The following is an 18,602-nucleotide window of genomic DNA, read 5'->3' as shown; positions in this document are numbered from 1 at the left end:
CTCTTTTTTGCATTTTTCATTCTAAATCAGCATACCACTGATATACCTAGCAACGTCATTGCTGTTGATTTTATGGTCATTAATTTATGTTCATTTTATAATCATTTTATGATGATTTTATGATTTTATGACCAATGAATGTTCATAATGTTGTATTGTTTTATGCACTTAAAATTAACTTGATGTCTGAGTGTTTTGAATTATAAACTTTGGCCATGCACTGTCATTGCTATTGTATTCTCATTCATGTAATGTTTAATGCATTTTTAAAAATGTCATAAGGAGCTCTTTTTGTGAGGCTCTTTTTGTTTGTAATAAAGAATGGAATAAATGTCCTTTCTTATTGTACTTTTATGTTAAAATGATACAAGGTTGTCCTACTCAAATGCATGTGACATCAAATAAAATAGAATTTAGTTGTAAGTAATCCAAAAGTAATCAGATTAGATTACCCCAAAAGGTAATCTACAAGATTATGTTACTGATTGCATTTTTTGCCATTGAATTTGTTATCAGCATCTGATTACAATTCATAAGTAATCTGCCCAGCATTGGTTACACACACACACACACACACACACACACAAACTTGTTTTTTATATAACTGTGGGGACTCTTCATGGACTTCCATGCATTTTATGGATCTAACGATCATCTCTGTCCGCTAACCCTAAACCTAACCCTCACAGAAACCTTTTTGCATTTTTACATTTAAAAAACCCCCCATCGTTTAGTATGTTTAATAAGCCATTTCCCACGTGGGAACAGCTGTCTGGGCCCCATGAGATCTCAGGTTTTAATATTCTTTAATGACCAAATGTCCCCACAGTGTAGTATAAACATGTACACACACCCACACACACACACTCTCTCTCTCTCACACACACACATGTTGGTTTTGCTATACTTGTGAGGACCCTCCATAGACATAATGATTTTTATATTGTACAAACTATAGATTCTATCCCCTAAACCTGACCCTAAACCTTATCCTCACAAAAAACTTTCTGCATTTTTACATTAAAAAAAACAACAAAAAAAAAACATTGTTTAATATGCCATTTCCCTTGTTAGGACCACCCAAAAGGTCCTCACAACCAGAAATGTCCTCACAGAACAGGTTGATTCTCAATACTTGGTCCACACAAGTATAGCAAAACCCGTACACTCTCTCACACACACTTACACACTCACACACACACTTAAACACTCTCTCTCACACACACACACACACACACACACTTGATACACTTGATCACAGTTACTGAAAGAAATGATTAAATGCTTTAAATTTAGGACAAATGTCTATTTTATCAGTGTGGTATTTGGGACAAATGAAAAGAAAATGCATCTGAAATCTACATTTTATTTAAATCTCTCTCTCTCTAGCTCTCTGGAGGATGTGAGTTGACGGTGGTCATGCAGGATTTCGTGTCGGGCAGTGCATCTGAGCTCAGTATCCAGACAGGTCAGACTGTGGAGCTGTTAGAGCGGCCCAGTGAGCGTCCGGGCTGGTGTCTGGTGCGGACCACCGATCGAACCCCTCCTCAGGAGGGACTGGTCCCCAGCAGTGCTCTGTGTATCTCTCACTCTCGCAGCAGTGTGGAGATGGACTGCTTTTTCCCAGCAGGCAAAGGTAAGAGCAGGTTTCACTGCATTCATTGATAATGCTCTGTTCTTTTATTTGGTTATCAGCTCATTAACATGATATGTATTTTGCGTGTAAACATTGCCTCATCTACTGTATATTATGAGGGACCAAACAGGAAATGGTTAAATAAATTCTGAATATCCAGTTATAAATCTGAATATATACTTATAAATCTGAATGTGTAGTTATAAATATGAATATATTATTATAACTCTGAATAATTTGTTGTTAATCTGATTATATACCAGTAGTTCAAAATCTGAAAATATACTTGTAACTCTGAATCCTGATTATATACTTATAAAAATTCGAATATATAGTTAGAAATCCAAATATATAACTGTAACTATGTATATATAGTTAAAAATCCTGAATATATAGTTGTAAATCTGAATATTTACTAAAAAATCCATATAAATACTTGTAAATTAGAAAATATATTTGTAAATCCTGAATATATAACTGTAGATATCAATATATACTTATAAATCAGAATATCTAGTTATAATTCTGAATATAGAATTTTAACTGTGAATATATAGTTATAAATCTTTGATATATTTTTAAATACAACAGTTAGTTCCATTCCTCGAATCTGATTGGACGAAGAGATGTTCCATGAGTACTGATGTCTCACACCATCATCACTCGGACACTTCACTGTGTGTATCACTCCGCTTGTGTTCGTGCCGTTCTAAACTAAAGTGAACAAGCAGTGCAGATGTGTTGAGAGCCATCTGTCTCTTTACATTTAATTTTGTGACATTACATATTTTAGCCAGCAGGTGGAGGCAAAAGACCATTTTTGTGTGTAATATGAGCCAGTTGGTGACGTGAAGTGAGTCAGCATCACTCTACGTGATTGCTCGTATTACTTCTACACTACTAAAGCTAGGAAATAGCTTTAAACGGCTTTAAACAAACAAATTCAGCATTAAGGCTCATCACAGCTGAGAGAAATAACAGACTGATTAATTACACAAACTCAAGGCGCTTACATCTTACTGGACTTTCCACATTGGAGAGGACAAAATGGTGGAGGACTCTTGCGCACCGGCTACCGTGAAATAGAGAGGAATACCCCTGCTTGGACGGCTATTTTTCCACTGAGAAAATAGGATGAATTTCACCAAAATGACATTATCTTCAGAAAGCTGACTAACAGACTACAGCATCATCAACAGTTGATCGCACACACTCCATATCTCTCTCTTTCTTTCTCTCTCACACACACACATCCTTATTTCTCCAACAACATGTTAGAAACAGCCCAAGCTGTGATACTAGTAGTTCTGAAGTTATGTTTTTGAGAGGCTTGGACACATCATTTGGTTTGAACCAGCAATGACAGATTCTGATCCGTCACGGAAGAAAGTAGTTCCATGCTTTTTTGGCAAAATTAGAGTTATTTTGCATTTTTAATGCTTTTGTCAGTGTGGTCAAATAGTTGATTTTACTTCCAGCTCATTCGTCACACTAAAAATGGAAGGTCAACTTGAGCGCATTGTATTGTGGGTTACAGTATTCTGTGCAGTGTGCTCTGTTGTATACTGCACATATTGGGAAATGTACATTAGTAGCTTAGGTATTCCATGACTGCAGAACATTTGCATGCTTTGGACAGTATACATACAATACCAGTCAAAATTTGGACACTCCTACCAATTCTTTATTTGGACTATTTTCCACATTTTAGAATAATAGTGACGTCATCAAAACTCTCAAAAAATAGAAGTATGGGAATCAAATAGTGACCAAAAATGGGAAACAATTCAAGATTATCTTACATTTGTACCACACTACACTACAGTACTCACACTGACACCACCACATGTGTCCTCTAGAGTGCGCTATAACTCAAGTCTCGTTAATTGTCACTCATATCATGTGTCAGATAGAGCTGATAGTGACTGTAGAAGAGCTCCTGATATGATTGACAGCTCTAAATACATGACCCAAATGTCTTCTTCAGTAAACAGTACACAAATGAAGCTCAATACACTTGATGTTTATTTACAGAGTCATCATTAGTGCTCTCTGTATAGAGAGCTGTTCACCAGAGATGATCTGAGACTGTTGATCCCTCTCAAGTGTTGTGTAGTTTAGGTTATCATGATGTCCATCTTCGGTGTTCATTAAACTGCACTGAAGATCTGCTTTGATTCCTGCATCTTTAGAAGAGTCCGACACACTAGCGTGATAGATTCATTTAAAGAGACAGGAAATGGCATTCACTTCACGTTTAACTTCTATAATGTGACATATTTTATAGTGAAACACTGTTCTATAAAATGTAGGGAGTGAGATTCTCTCCATCAGGATTTGATTGGATTGTGGAAAGTGGAACATGTTAAGATAGGACGTTATTATCAGAAAATTTGTTTCAGAAGCAGAGGAAAGTATTGAATTTGAATGATATCTAACAAAAACAAACTTTTATTTCACTTTAGAATAATGTGCACTGATGAGACTTAAGTTTCCATTGTGTTCATTGACAGTTACCATAGTGAAAAATAAAATCTTGCAGCAGGTGTATCTACTAACTCACTATGGATTTTACAGAGCATTTTAAGTGCTTATTTATTTATTATACATACAGTATCATGTATATCTCCTTGGCCAATAATTGTGATGGTCCGTTTGTGAAGTCTTAGACATCAAACCATGATTAAGTAATCCTTACTCTATCTTGACTTCCTTCATTTCAGAAATAGTATCAGTGTTGTAATTAGTAATTCATGTGTTGTCAGGAATGCAGTTTATGAAATGAAAGCAGGTCAGAATGTCAACATTATTAACATAGCTGCTCATTTCTCTGAAATAACCCAACAATGAAGAGTGACATGAAATGTAAGTTTTCTGATGTGGAACATTAACATTTCCTTATTTCTCATGTTATTTTTTCCAACCAGCTAATATTTTTTATATATTTTACATTATTTTCATGACCATTATGCACATTTTACACCCCTATTCTCATTACCGCTATGTGAAAACAATACTATATTAATACACTGCCTGGCCAAAAAAAATATTCTAATACTCCAATATTTTGTTGGACCGCCTTTAGCTTTGATTATGGTGTACATTCATCGTGGCATTTTTTTCGACAACCTTATGCAACGTGACAACATTTATTTCCATCCAGAGTTGCATTCATTTTTGTCCGAGATCTTGTATTGATGACGGGAGAGTCAAACCACTCTGTAAAGTCTTCTCCAGCACATCCCAAAGACTTTCAAGGGGGTTAAGGTCAGGACTCTTGTGGTGGCCAATTCATGTGTGAAAATGATTTCTCATGCTCCCTGAACCAATCTTTCACAATTTGAGCCCAATGAATCTTTGGCATTGTCTTCCTGGAATATGCCCGTGCTGTCAGGGAAGAAAAAAATCCATTGATGGGATAACCTGGTCATTCAGTACATTCAGGTATTCCGCAGAATTCATTTTATTACCACATAACGTTGCTGAGCCTAGACCTGAGCAATTGAAGCAACCCCAGATCATAACACTGCCTCCAGAGACTTGTACATTGGGCACTATGCATGACGGGTGCATCGCTTCATGCACTTCCCTTCTTACCCTGACGCACCCATCGGTTAGGAATAGGGTAAATCTGGACTCATCAGACCACATGACCTTTTTCCATTGCTCCACAGTCAAATCTTTAGCAAATTGAAGTTGTTTTTTCCGATTAGCCTCACTAACAAGTGGCTTTCTTGTGTCACACAGCTGTTTAGTCCCAATCCTGTAAATTCTTGTCTCATTGTGCATGTGGAAATGCTCTTACTTTCACTATTAATCGTAGCCGTGAGTTCTACTGTCAATATTTTACAATGTGACTTCACCAAGTGTTTTAGTGATCTCCGGTCACGATCATTCAAGATTTTTTCTGACCATATTTTTTCCACAGAGCTGACGGTTCACCACTATCCTTCCAGGTTTTAATAATGCGTTGGATAGTTCTTAACCCAATTCTAGTGATTTCAGTAATCTCATTAATTGTTTTCTTTGCTTGATGCAGGCCAATAATTTGCCCCTTCTGAAACACAGTAGCATCTTTTCCACGACCACAGGATATGTCTTCTGACATGGTTGTTTAAGAAATGAGAAGCTACACACTGCATCAGTTAGGGTTAAAAAATTGTTGCCAGCTGAAACATATTAATCACTGTAATAATGGTCCAGTCATAGGCTCTTCAGTACCTGCTTATTTAAATCCAAATGGCAACTTTTTATTTTTTTTGGCCAAGCAGTGTATATTATTATATTGTGAAGTATTTATACATCATAGTAGTACTCCGTTGGAGCTGCCATTAATTTTCTAGATTTTAATAAATAAATAATAAATCCTTAAACAACATCAACTTTAATACAGAAAAAAAAAACAGTTACAGGATTAAGTATCATAATTTAAAACAATGGTAATGGTAAAAGTAAAACATCCGGATGAGTTACAGTAATGAGAATTGGGAGGTAAAATGTGCTTACAGTAAGTGTCCCGAAAATAATGTCACAATTTATATATATATATATATATATATATATATATATATATATATATATATATATATATAAATAAAATATATAACAATTGTATATACAGTACTGTGCAAAAGTCTAAGATGTTTCACAAAAGCATTTGTCATAAGATGGTTATTTATATCTTCAGCTTTAGTGTGTCAAAAGGAAATATAAATGTTAGACTCCCAAACATTCCTTTTGCAAATAGAAAAGATTTGAATAGAAGAACAGGGAGCCCTGCAACAGATGTCATGGCCCCCACAGAGCCCCCCACTGAACATCGTGTCAGTCTGAGATTACATAAAGAGACAGAAGCAATTGAGACAGCCTAAATAGATAGAAGAACTGTGGTGAATTCTCCAAGAAACTTGGAACATCCTATCTGCCAACAACCAAGAAAAACTGTGTCCAGGTGTACCTAGGAGAATTGGTGCTGTTTTAAAGGCAAAGGTGGTCACACCGAATATTAATTTATGTTTTTTATGTTTACTGGACTTTGTATGACATTAAGTGATAAATGAAAACCATTTATGTCATTATTTTTGAAGAAATCCTCACTATGCAACATTTTTCACAAGTGCCTAAAACTTTTACACAGTACTGTATATATATATATATATATGTCACTGCATAATTCCCATACTTCTATTTGTGTTATTTCATAGTTTTCATGACTGAACTATTATTGTAAATGTGTAAAATGTAATAATAAATAATTTTTAGGTGTGTCCAAACTTGGTACTATATATAATCAAGCAAACTGTGTGACTCATCTTAACAGTTTCTCTCTCAGTGAATTCTTTTGTCTCTTGACTGTGAGCTTTAGTTTAATTATGTGTGCTTTCAGTGTGTGTGCGTGTTTGAAAGAGGTTTTTAATGCACCTTTTAATATTTGGTTTATTTTAGTGTCTGATTTGCATAGCTTCTCCCCTCTGCTCTGGTTGGGTGGTGTGTGTGAAGTAATTAATATTAAGATTCCGCTGCAAAATGCAAAAACAGTTTAACAAAGAAAACATAGCAGAGTGGATCATTATGGAAATTGCAGCATCTGCAACATAATACTACTGTTACACATGTACAAACAGGTTAGTTGTCTATTTAAAATCCTCAGTGCTTTTTGAATATGTAAGTCAGACATACAGTGTGGGCCTATACAGTGTATGTTCTTCTGTGTTAAAATACTTTCTCATATCACAGCTTCCTTTGCATAGTGAACTAAGTAAACCATTTGTAAGTTGATTTTTCAGAAAATTGTAAACAGTGTGGCACTTTGAAATATTGGGATGTTTTTTTGTGCATCCTGACCAGCCTGACACAACAGCATTGGCTCAACCGATAGTGTTAGCTGGGGGCGGGACAATTTGTTTGTTCAACTAATGGCGAATGGAGGATGTATTCGGAAATCTGTTTGAAAACAACATTTATTTTTACTGTTCTATTTGGTGGCGCTAGTGGAGCAGAATTTTCATGCTTCAACTATAGACAAATATTTTTATTTTGTATATAAATGTGAACCAATTTATATTCATAAGGGGTATACATATCACGTATATATTTAGAGTCCTTTTGCAATGTTTTTAAATAAAATATCACTGCTGTTCAGAGGGTGCCAAGCTATGTTTTCTTCTGCCCATTTAAATTTTATACATACAATATTAAACATAAGTAATATATAAATTCATAAATTACATATCTGATAAAAAAAAAATAACACCCCAATTATATCCAAAATATTTTAACTCTAAAATCTGATTGGATGAACCACTTTCAAAGTCATTTAAATGAAGACACTTAGAGGTTACACACTCGTTACCAGGTGTTAAAGTGATTTATCATGGGTAAGAGGTAGTGCTGGGTGATCAGTATCCATTTTTAAAGGGATAGTTCACCCAAAAATGAAAATTCACTCATCATTTACTCACCCTCATGCCATCCCAGATGTGTATGACTTTCTTTCTTCTGCTGAACACAAACAAAGATTTTTAGAAGAATATTTCAGCTCTGTAGGTCTATTCAATGTAAGTGAATGGTGGCCAGAACTCTGAAGGTCCAAAAAGCACACAAAGGCAACATAAAAGTAATCCATATGACTTCAGTGGTTTAATCCATGTCTTCAGAAGTTATATGAAAAAGATCTATATTTAAGTCCTTTTTTACTATCAATCTCCACTTTCACATTCTTCTTTTGCTTTTGACGACTCACATTCTTTGTACATATCACCACTTACTGGGCAAGGAGGAGAATATATAGTAAAAAAGAAATTAAATAATGATCTGTTTCTCATTCACACCTATTATATCGCTTCTGTAGACATAGATTTAACCACTGGAGTCTTATGGAGTACTTTTATGCTGCTTTTTGGAGCTTCAAGATTTTGGTACCAATTCACTTGCATTGTAAGGACCTACAGAGCTGAAATATTCTTCTAAAATATCTTTGTTTGTGTTCAGCAGAAGAAAGAAAGTCATACACATCTGGGATGGCATGAGGGTGAGTAAATGATGAGAGAATTTTCATTTTTGGGTGAACTATCCCTTTAAGGTGTATGAAGCACACATACACTTCACACAATTCAGGAGTCAGGGTCACAGGTTTATGTCTGTCTGATGGTAAACACGGTTTACAAGTGCAATGAACATTTTGAGGAAGAACTATAGTCACTGGATTTTAAAAAAAGTTTGTAAGGTTTGTTTCATCGGATCTTTTAGAGATTTTCAGTTACATGCTTTGCTCCTAAACAACATTTGGTCACTTTATCTGTCAGTCAGCTGGTCTCTTCCTGTCTAAGTGGCAGTTCTTTTGTCAAGAATAAGTGGCAATGTGGACCAGACTTTATGCTGATACATAAACATCTGGCTACTTGAGACTAAGTCAGACTGTTGTGTTTGTGTCAGCAGGAAGCACACAAGTCATTTGTGTTATGTCTGAATTGAATGTGATCTTCATAGAAAATGGCTTTTTTTATAGTCAGTTAGTAGATCTCTTTGACCTCGGTTTTGTTTGTAAGATAGAAACATAAGTGCTTTTATTTTGTATTGGTCCAGTGAGATGTGATTCCAGTCATTCCAAGCATTTAGTATTGCGACACACAACAGGTGGATCCAGAGGTATGGAATGCATAGGGGTGCCATGTAAGGCTCATTAAAAGGGGCACAATCCCCCGCACCCACCCACCAGCTCAGCTCATGTTATCTGCATGGGAATGTGTGCTTCGTTTTCATGGCATTTTCATTCAAGTGTTTAAGAAAAGATATCAAACAGAGAGACAGAGAGAGAGAGAGAGAGAGAGAGAGAGAGAGAGAGAGTATGGACACATATGCAGTCCTGTAAGTACACTACAGCTGGACACATTATCATGGGCTCATTATCATATCCAGCACTCTGACTGCGGCATTTGTGAGGACAGAAAGTGAAACATGAGACACACAGAGAGCGTTTGTGTTGCTCCTCCCCTCCTGTTGCTGTGACTGTAAAGTCAGGCTGAATTGCGAGTAGTCACTCAGTGACGTGGGGAACATCTCTCTGGTGTGAGACATGCGTCTCTGAGCGGTCATGAGGAGTGGTACAGGTGCGCACTCCTGCTGCGGCTGGATACTCGCAAAGTGCCGCTGCTGTTGTCCTGTAACAGGTGGGTTTCATACACATGGACACGGAGCACCAGTTTGCTGCACAACTATGGCTTTGTACAAAAAATTTAGCCTATATATGATTTGCATGGAGTGTGTTCAACTATGTGTGAACTGTTTATGTGTTCAGATCTCTGCCTTGGTTGTTGACTTGTACGTTTTTTCTGTTAACATCAAGATTTTAGGTTTATATATGGGTGTTTCTTCAACTTTATGCAATTTTAGCACTGTGAACTTCTAGAAAGTAAAGTCTTGATAAAACATTTTTCACACTGTAGCTACTTTATTTTAATTTGTCTGCTCACAGTGTCCAACATTGTATGTTCATGCATCACCAGAGATGTTTGTCATTTTTCTGAAAGTCATGAAAATTCCCCCCACAGTGTGATTTCCAGCACATCTCAAATTCTGTATTGAGTTTAATAGAATTCTGTGCTGGAAATGCTACTGATGGAAATGCCATTTTTAACGTTTCTCAAATACAAACATTCAAATACAGACTCCTTTGTCTTGCTAAGGCTAATTTCATAGCTAACATCTTATGTATCCTAAATATACACATTTAAATAATATTTTCACACTCTTCGCGTAATTTAGCAAAGCTTGATTGGAATTGACGTGCAGTAAAAGTGATATTTCCCTTGATTTTTCTTTGTTTTCTTCAAACATAACTCTTCTCATATTTCATCTCAAGCATGCTCTTTAGTGACATTTTTGTTGACTTGGGCTGTGTCTCGTTTGGAAGGCTGTGTGCTAGGTAGGACGCGTCCTTTGAAGGCTGCAGTATACCGAGTGTCCTCCTTTAAACGGCCTTCGTAGGAGAAACGGAACGTAACATGGTTGCTATGACAGCACGCCACTCTTTAACAAGCAGGAGAGCTTTGAGTGAGAAGAGAACAAAGTCCCTTTAGAAGGGAATGTATGAGGTAAATTTTAGGAGAGATATAATGATGTAAAGAGAAAAGATTTCGATAGATTTTACAGGTGTACTTTTAGTCTAATACTTAATTATATATTAATATAATTATACATACTATATACTCTGCACCCATCTACTGAGGTACTTCAACTTGGGAATTAACATTTCTTGTGTTTGAACATCATATTTACGGGGAAATTGGCGTTATATTATTTTAGACATTTCCGTTGAAGCAAAGTATTGTGGGTTGTGAGTGCCCACAAAGGGTACACCTCATGCATACTCCGAATTCCCATGAAAGAAGGTTGCATTCGAAGGCTGCATTCGAAGTGTCCTACTCGCTTTTCTGAAACAAGACAGTCACGATGACGTACGCGGCCGACAAATGCGACCTCCGGAGGACGCGTCCTTCCAAACGAGACACAGCCTTGGTTAAGAAGTACACTAACTTTTTAAAATTGTCCGAATGGATTGGTGTGGGGAAAATGATGTCACAACTGTGGAACAGTCGTAATAAAATAATAATAATTATTATTATTTTCACATGATAAATATTAAAATGGTTTTTGTTTATTTCACTCTTTGTTTAGATGATCATAGTTTTAAACATGTTATAAATTCTATTTGTATAATGGATTTTCATAATTTTTACATATTATGAAATGGTTTCGTGCTTTTCTCAATACCTGGTATATATTTTCAAAACTCTTCATACTATCAACACAACATCAGTGTCTGTGGACTGAACTGTAAATCATCTTGTCAATTATTTGATAAAGAGTGCATTTAATTACCACATTTTTCTCACTCAAACATGACAATTAGATGTCTGGGCCTCATTCATTAAACTTTTGTAAATATATGAGTAAATTCGGAGTAATTTGTGCTTAAAATGGACCTTCCCGAAAACTTTCTGCCGGATTCATGAACACTTCGTACTCCCCAGATTTTTTAGTAAAATATGTATGTTAGTGAATTCCAAACATTCATAAAGAGGGGGCATGTGCACGTTCATTCACAATTATTATAATTCACACCCATGAAACCGCCATATAAGGAAGGCATCAGACTTGCTAGTAAATGCCGTTAACATCTTTGCGTAACAGTAATGCAATCGTTTTTTGAATGAAGTGCATTCACATAGCCAAATTTTGATTTAGTGAGCACGTGTCTCAAAGAAAGTGAGGACTTACTGTCATCGAATGTTTTTGCTGTCATATTACGCTCTTTTGTAAGAAGTCAATAAAAATGGTTTGACATGAGTGTGAAAAATAAAGTGTAAAGTTCGTGTTAACCTTCCCTGGTTCAGGTCGCAGCACACCGACAGAATCATTTGTGAAACTTTTCAGGTAAATCATGATGATAACTGTATGTGAGGGCTTTTTCTATTTTTTCCCCCCATTATATTGCATATGCACCTGCCCGTGATGTGTTTATTTATGGTTTTAACAGCATTAGCATTGACCATACGTTATCAACTGAACGTGATTTACCAATGACTATTAAATTATGAAACCTAAATTATAGAGCTCATAAAAAAAAAAAAAAAAAAAATCATGTTAGGGGGCATTTATTTCTTTGAGAGAAATTAAGCACTTCTGCTGGAAAAAATAAATAATAAATAATAATTATACTTTGAAAAATTAAATACAAGCAGTAAAGAAAATATTCTATGGTTCAATAGGCTATGGTTTAAAAAGAAAACGTGTTTTTTTTTTTTTAAGCTTAATTTCACATCTAATTATTAGTAAATTTTTTCATTACTTATTTAATTTTACTTTTATCAAAATGTAGTCATGAAATTTTGCCTGAAAGAACACAACACGTTCAGATGTCTTACACACGATTTGCACATGTTCGGGAGCAGGTGTAAATTTAGTTCGTACCAATCAACGTTTTGATCATACGAAAACTTGAATATACATGAATCCGAGAATTTACATCAGACCGGCTTTACGAATAATTTGCACTAAAATGAGTTCTGCTCTTGTTTCATGAATGAGGCACTGTGTTTCTACAGCCAATCTTGCACACTTTTACATAGCATTTTCAAAACTGTTACATTTGTTCAAGACAGTAAAATAAACTGGATTAAACAGAAATATGCTTCATTTCTACCATAATTTATAGGGGTGTAAATATTTGCTCTGACAAATATTCGATTCGATTACGATGCATCGTGAAATCTCAAATTTGTTCACATTTCGATTCGTTTCAATTATTACGATTATTATTTTTTTTATGGCGCAAAAAGATTTCACGTTTTTACTAAGCATTCTTAATTTAGATAGTACAGACATGCACCAGACTTGAGCACTATAGAGTGACAGATGCATTTACGACCAAGGAGGTTTTACTTTTATGTGTGGCTGCATATATATACAGAAATAATGTTATATCATTCATATCTATAATGCATGTGTTACATACATGATATTGTGCATATAGATATGTTACATTATATATCATTGAAGAACACTCAGAACAGATTTATAAAACAATAAAATGTAAAACAATTTGTAACACCTACCAAAACTTATTTCTCTTTTAGCTGATGACTTACTCAGCTGTTTAGCTTTATCAAGTTGTAACCATTTATACAAATGGGGCCAACTTTGTAATGATTGTGTAATGGAAACATAACTGACAGAGCAGTTAGACTGGTAGCATGAGGAAAAGGAGGTGAAAGAGAAAGAGTACATATGTGAGGTGCAAGAGCTGTATCCATGCATGTATGCATATAGAATCATTACATAATTTGTGGATGTAACCTGGACTGCAGTGCATCCTGCACATGTTTGTAAATGTTGGTTTCTGGGGAAAAATCCATGATGCTTATAAATATCTAATTATAATTATACATTACATGTTACCAGTATTTAGTGTTTTTATGGTAATTGTGTTATGACAAACTGTGTTTGCTAGGTGAGAATGTTATGGTAGAATGTGCTGATTTTGAGACTTATATGAAGTGTTTTGGTGGTGTAAGTGTAGAGAAATTAGCTGATGTGTCAAGCTGCATGTCAAGCTTTTTTTGCAAAAAAAAAGGTACTCAGTATTGAGAAAAGCACAACCAATTGTAAAAAATAAATAAATAAACTGTAATATTGAAAGTCTGGGCCTAGCACAAGGTTAAATCAGTAAAATCTATACATAAAAGGCTTTAATAAAGAACCAAAAAGAAATGAGACCTTCATCTAACAAAAAACAAATCTGAAATCTGTTTGTTTTAATGAAAATCAAATCATGGTTCCTATTTATTATTTTGCAAACAATGTAATTTGTGACTTGTATAATTGTCTATGTATAATTTATATATATATATATATTCAGCAAAATTATCATTTTCTCTGGGTTTACTATTAATAGGTATGTGTTTGAGTAAAATGAACATTTTTGTTTTATTCTATAAAGTATTGAAAATATTTCTCCCAAATTCCAAATAAAAATATTGTCATTTAGAGCATTTATTTGCAGAAAATGACAACTGGTCAAAATAACAAAAAAGATGCAGTGTTTTCAGACCTCATAATACAAAGAAAACAAGTTCATATTCATTTTTAAACAACACAATACTAATATTTTAACTTAAGAAGAGTTCAGAAATCAGTATTTGGTGGAATAGCCCTGATTTCCAATCACAGCTTTCATGCGTCTTGGCATGATCTCTACCAGTCTTTCACATTGCTGTTGGATGAATTTATGCCACTCCTGGTGCAAAAATTCAAGCAGCTCGGCTTTGTTTGATGGCTTGTGGCCATCCATCTTCCTTTTGATCACATTCCAGAGGTTTTCAATGGGGTTCAGGTCTGGAGATTGGGCTGGCTATGACAGGGTCTTGATCCGGTGGTCCTCCATCCACACCCTGATTGACCTGGCTGTGTGGCATGGAGCATTGTCCTGCTGGAAAAAAACCAATCCTAAGAGTTGGGGAACATTGTCAGAGCAGAAGGAAGCAAGTTTTCTTCCAGGATAATCTTGTACATGGCTTGACTCATGCATGCTTCACAAAGACGAATCTGCCACCCCCAGATCATCAACAATCCTCCACCAAATTTCACAGTGGGTGCAAGGCACTGTAGCTTGTAAGCCTCTCCAGGTCTCTGTCTAACCATTAGACGACCAGGTGGAGGATCGATGATGATCTGAGATGCAGAGAAAGATGGGGTTCAAAAACACTTCATACTGTATGTCACTTGTGATGTCATCATAAGCCACAGTCACAGAGAAATGTTTAGTGTTAGTGCTCAGAAAGCTATAAATGGTTTGAGTGTGATTTCATGTTATAGTTGCAACAATATTCTGCAATAGTTTGGAGTCCAAGTTTTGGTTTTCAGACTTTGTGGAAAAGTGAAGAGATGAAGCTCTTTCTAATAAGCAGATTGCTATTTACTAGTGGCCAACCGATATATTGCTGCAGCCATTTGTTTTTTTTAAATCTACATCGGCCGATACATTTTCGCGTTTAGCTGATTAGTTTACGACGGTGCCGATAATTGTCTGAGGCATGTAAACGACCAATCACAGTTTGTTTTGTTGTAACATGCCATTGTGTTCCAACAATAATAGCAACACAGTCTCATTTAAACAGTACCGCCTGCTCGAGACGCACACAAGTTTGTGATATTAAGTGCTTGTGCCTTCATTCTCCCTCTCTCTTCTCAACAGTTCCCTATAACATTTATAAAATGTTGTCTAATAACAAATAAGCAAATAGTACTAAAACTTATATCATATACCATCTACAAATTAGGGCTGTCACGATACTATAATCATATCTTACGATACTATACCAGCTAGAGTATCACGATAACAAGTAGTATCACGATACCACACGATAGTGTGTTAGTTCTTAACACAGTTTGTCATAGCAAAGGTGTTTCTAATAAATTCCACTTGTTGCTCTGGAAGTGGTGAAAATAACTGATGGATGAATAGGGAGAAGACTCAAATGGACTAACTTGTCAGCTAATACATTCTTAGTTTGATGTATAAAAAATAAATACAAATAATAATCTTCGCCACATCAAAACAGCCAGTTCAAACTGCAACATCTTTAAACTTTTATTCCATTATTTCTGTGATTATTTGAATGATGGTAACATAAAAATAAAGATATTGTAACGCTGAAAAGACTGTTTTGAGCAGCTCTTTCGTTATTACAACCGCTTCAGCTCCTCTCTCCTGGTAAATAGTAGCGTGAATGCAGATTACACACACACCGGTTTGATCGCCCGCCTCAGGGACATGATCAAACCGATCTGGGCTACGTTTCCCAAAAGCATCGCAAGCTTAAGATGGTAAAGAACATTTGCGGTAATCATAAGTGCAAAGTTAATGCCACTTTTTCAGAGAAACGGTAAATCTGTAAATGTTAAGATAAAGCATGTAGGTTCAATGAAGTGCCACTAACCCATGTGTATTCTGCAAAGGCTGTGGGATGTGTCCGGAGGTGTTAAATAAGGTTGCTGGTGTTACCCCATTTGGCTTGAAATCTCTGTAGGCATTCACGGCAGATGGGTTTTCCCAGTCTCCTCAGCCAAAACCCCAAATAATTCCAAATCTTGCTACGTGAATTGTGTTGTGTAAAAAGCTTCTCACTCTCCGAAGTTTTACTTAAATCCGTATTATTCATTGGGAGACACGACCGCCAAATTAAGATGCAGGAATTCAGATGTGTGTGTTTGAAGCATGGGAAAACCACTCATTGAAAAATAAACAATACCATATAAGGGGCAAATACTAAACAGCATTTTGCACTCTTAAACGGCACTGTGTGAAGGGGATGCCACTCAAAGACTATATTTATAAAGTTATTGCAGACATATGTCTGATATAAATGAAGGTTTTAGCGAAATTAATATTTACTACCGCACATACAACCTAACTTATGGTACTACCGTATTAACGGTACTACCATTTAAAAAATACTGTGGCATCACTAGTATTTTGAAGTTTTAGTATCGCGATACTACCGTAGCACCGGTCTGCCGTACAACCCTATAGTACAACAAATATGCAGATGGATATCTTTCTTTTACAAACCTTACAAAACTTTTCTTCCAGCGATTTCTTCCTGTGAAGTGCAGTTATATCAGACTGGATCAAAACTGTGTCCCTCTGACTCGTGAATTCTGCATCACGGTCAGTCCGTGACAGAAGCAGGCGGTGATCTGGGCCGTGTAAACTGCAAGAGGTCAGTTGCTGTCGCTGGATCCGCAAGAGATAGCAACTTTAGTGCTTCAAGTGCACTGAATGGCTGTGTCGTACTTGGCGCCATCTCCTGATGGCCATATGTAACACTGTGCTTCATTTGTTGAATATCTAATAATCTGTGCATCCAATTACCTTGTGTGTGGACTCGTTTGAAAGATAATCACCTCATCTAAATAATGGTATGTGATATTTTGTTCTGTTTATTTTTCGTGAAGTTATAAGTGAAAACGTGGCACATAAGCAACACAAACATAATTGTCAAAGACATATACATAGCTATTACTCGCTATATTTTTGTCTGTTAGTAAAAATTAGGTTGTATTCTACTTTTTGAGAGCTTTTCAACAACATATGACACATGGTTATTTGATGAGTTTGATGTTTTACTGATTGCAAATGTATTTACAGTGCGATTTTTATATATATATATATATATATATATATATAAATTATCAAAACGGAACACTGATTTGTCTGCAATTTCAAAGCGCTTGTTTATTTTGTGTTGGTCAAGACTGTGGTTAGGGTTAGGTTAGGGTTAGGGTTAGGGCCAAGCTTAAAAGGTTAGATAATAATTGTATATTATTCCATATTATTGTATGTTATATATTTGTATTTGTAATAACAGCATGTTTTTTTTTTTACAGTAATATTGGAAAAAAGGGCACTGGTACAGTAATGAGAATCATCATTGACAACAATGGGAATGGTAAAATGCCCAAAGTAGAGGTCGACCGATATATGGTTTTTACTGATTAATCGGTGCCAATAGTTGCTTTTTGAACTGTCGGTTATTGGCAAAAATCAACACAGATATTTGCCAGTAGTTTTTATTTTTTTATTACTTTGTTAGTTTGTTTTTTGTTTTTTATGTTCATTCGTACACTCAAAATTAGAGTCCCCGTTGTATTTTTGGCTTGTTTATAGTTAAAAGTCCCGCGTTATGCAGCAAATCTTATTTTTTCCTGATTATTGTTGGGATTTTGGTTGCACAATAAACTGCATCCAGGATTTTATTCATTTTGGACGCTTGTAGCCTCTATGTCTGTGCCCGTCACAGAAAAAAAAGGCTAAGACATTTTTTTAACATTCAATAAATCGATTTACCATCCTTGAGCTTAAACCACTATACCACACCACCCCAGAGTGATTCCCAACTCTGGTCAAAGTCTATTCTTTCTAGCTAGAATTTACAAAGATTTTCTCTGAATGGTATTTACTGTTGTGTCCAGCAAATGACCTTTTTGTGGCTCTTTATTATGGCAGGTGTAAAGAGCATCACCCATGTTATGGGCTAATTATGAAAGTGATCGGTTAATGTGTGGCCTGGTATGTCTGTCCATGGCTGTTGTTGAACACAAATCCTACAGTCTTTGAAGACCAAATTAGTCCAAATCCTGTTTTGATCAGAGCGGCTTTACTGGCTCTTTGAAGACAGCTCTGAGGGAGAGATAATGTGGGAACATGAAAATGATTTTCTCATTTGTTTCCCCGCTGATCTCTGGAGAATTTTACGCTGCAGTAATGTACAGTCAGCACAAATGTAGCGTGTTAGATGTGAGAGGAGGTGTTAGTGAAGCAAGTGAAACTCCTTATCTGTGAATGGAATGCTGCCTGTCTGTGGGTGAGGGTGTGGGTTTCATAACCAGTCCGGTTCAGATCATC

At 35.8% G+C, this 18,602-nt stretch overlaps 1 protein-coding gene across 4 annotated transcripts in view; it reads left to right on the top strand.

Annotated features, from left to right (window-relative positions):
- LOC127446817 (kalirin-like) overlaps nt 1-18,602 on the top strand; it is a 352,102-nt gene that overhangs the window by 276,811 nt on the left and 56,689 nt on the right. For 3 of the 4 annotated variants that reach the window (XM_051708059.1, XM_051708058.1, XM_051708061.1), the window contains one exon: nt 1,390-1,636. In XM_051708059.1, coding sequence (XP_051564019.1) covers nt 1,390-1,636 — 247 coding nt within the window. Of the gene's footprint in view, nt 1-1,389; nt 1,637-9,685; nt 9,805-18,602 lie in introns of those variants that run through there. The other variant, XM_051708062.1, reaches the window with a different exon arrangement.

Source organism: Myxocyprinus asiaticus, chromosome 10, assembly GCF_019703515.2.
Source record: "Myxocyprinus asiaticus isolate MX2 ecotype Aquarium Trade chromosome 10, UBuf_Myxa_2, whole genome shotgun sequence".
NCBI classification, from domain to species: Eukaryota; Metazoa; Chordata; class Actinopteri; order Cypriniformes; family Catostomidae; genus Myxocyprinus; species Myxocyprinus asiaticus.
Note: the sequence above shows the minus strand (reverse complement) of the source record. Positions and strands in the feature narration are given on the sequence as shown.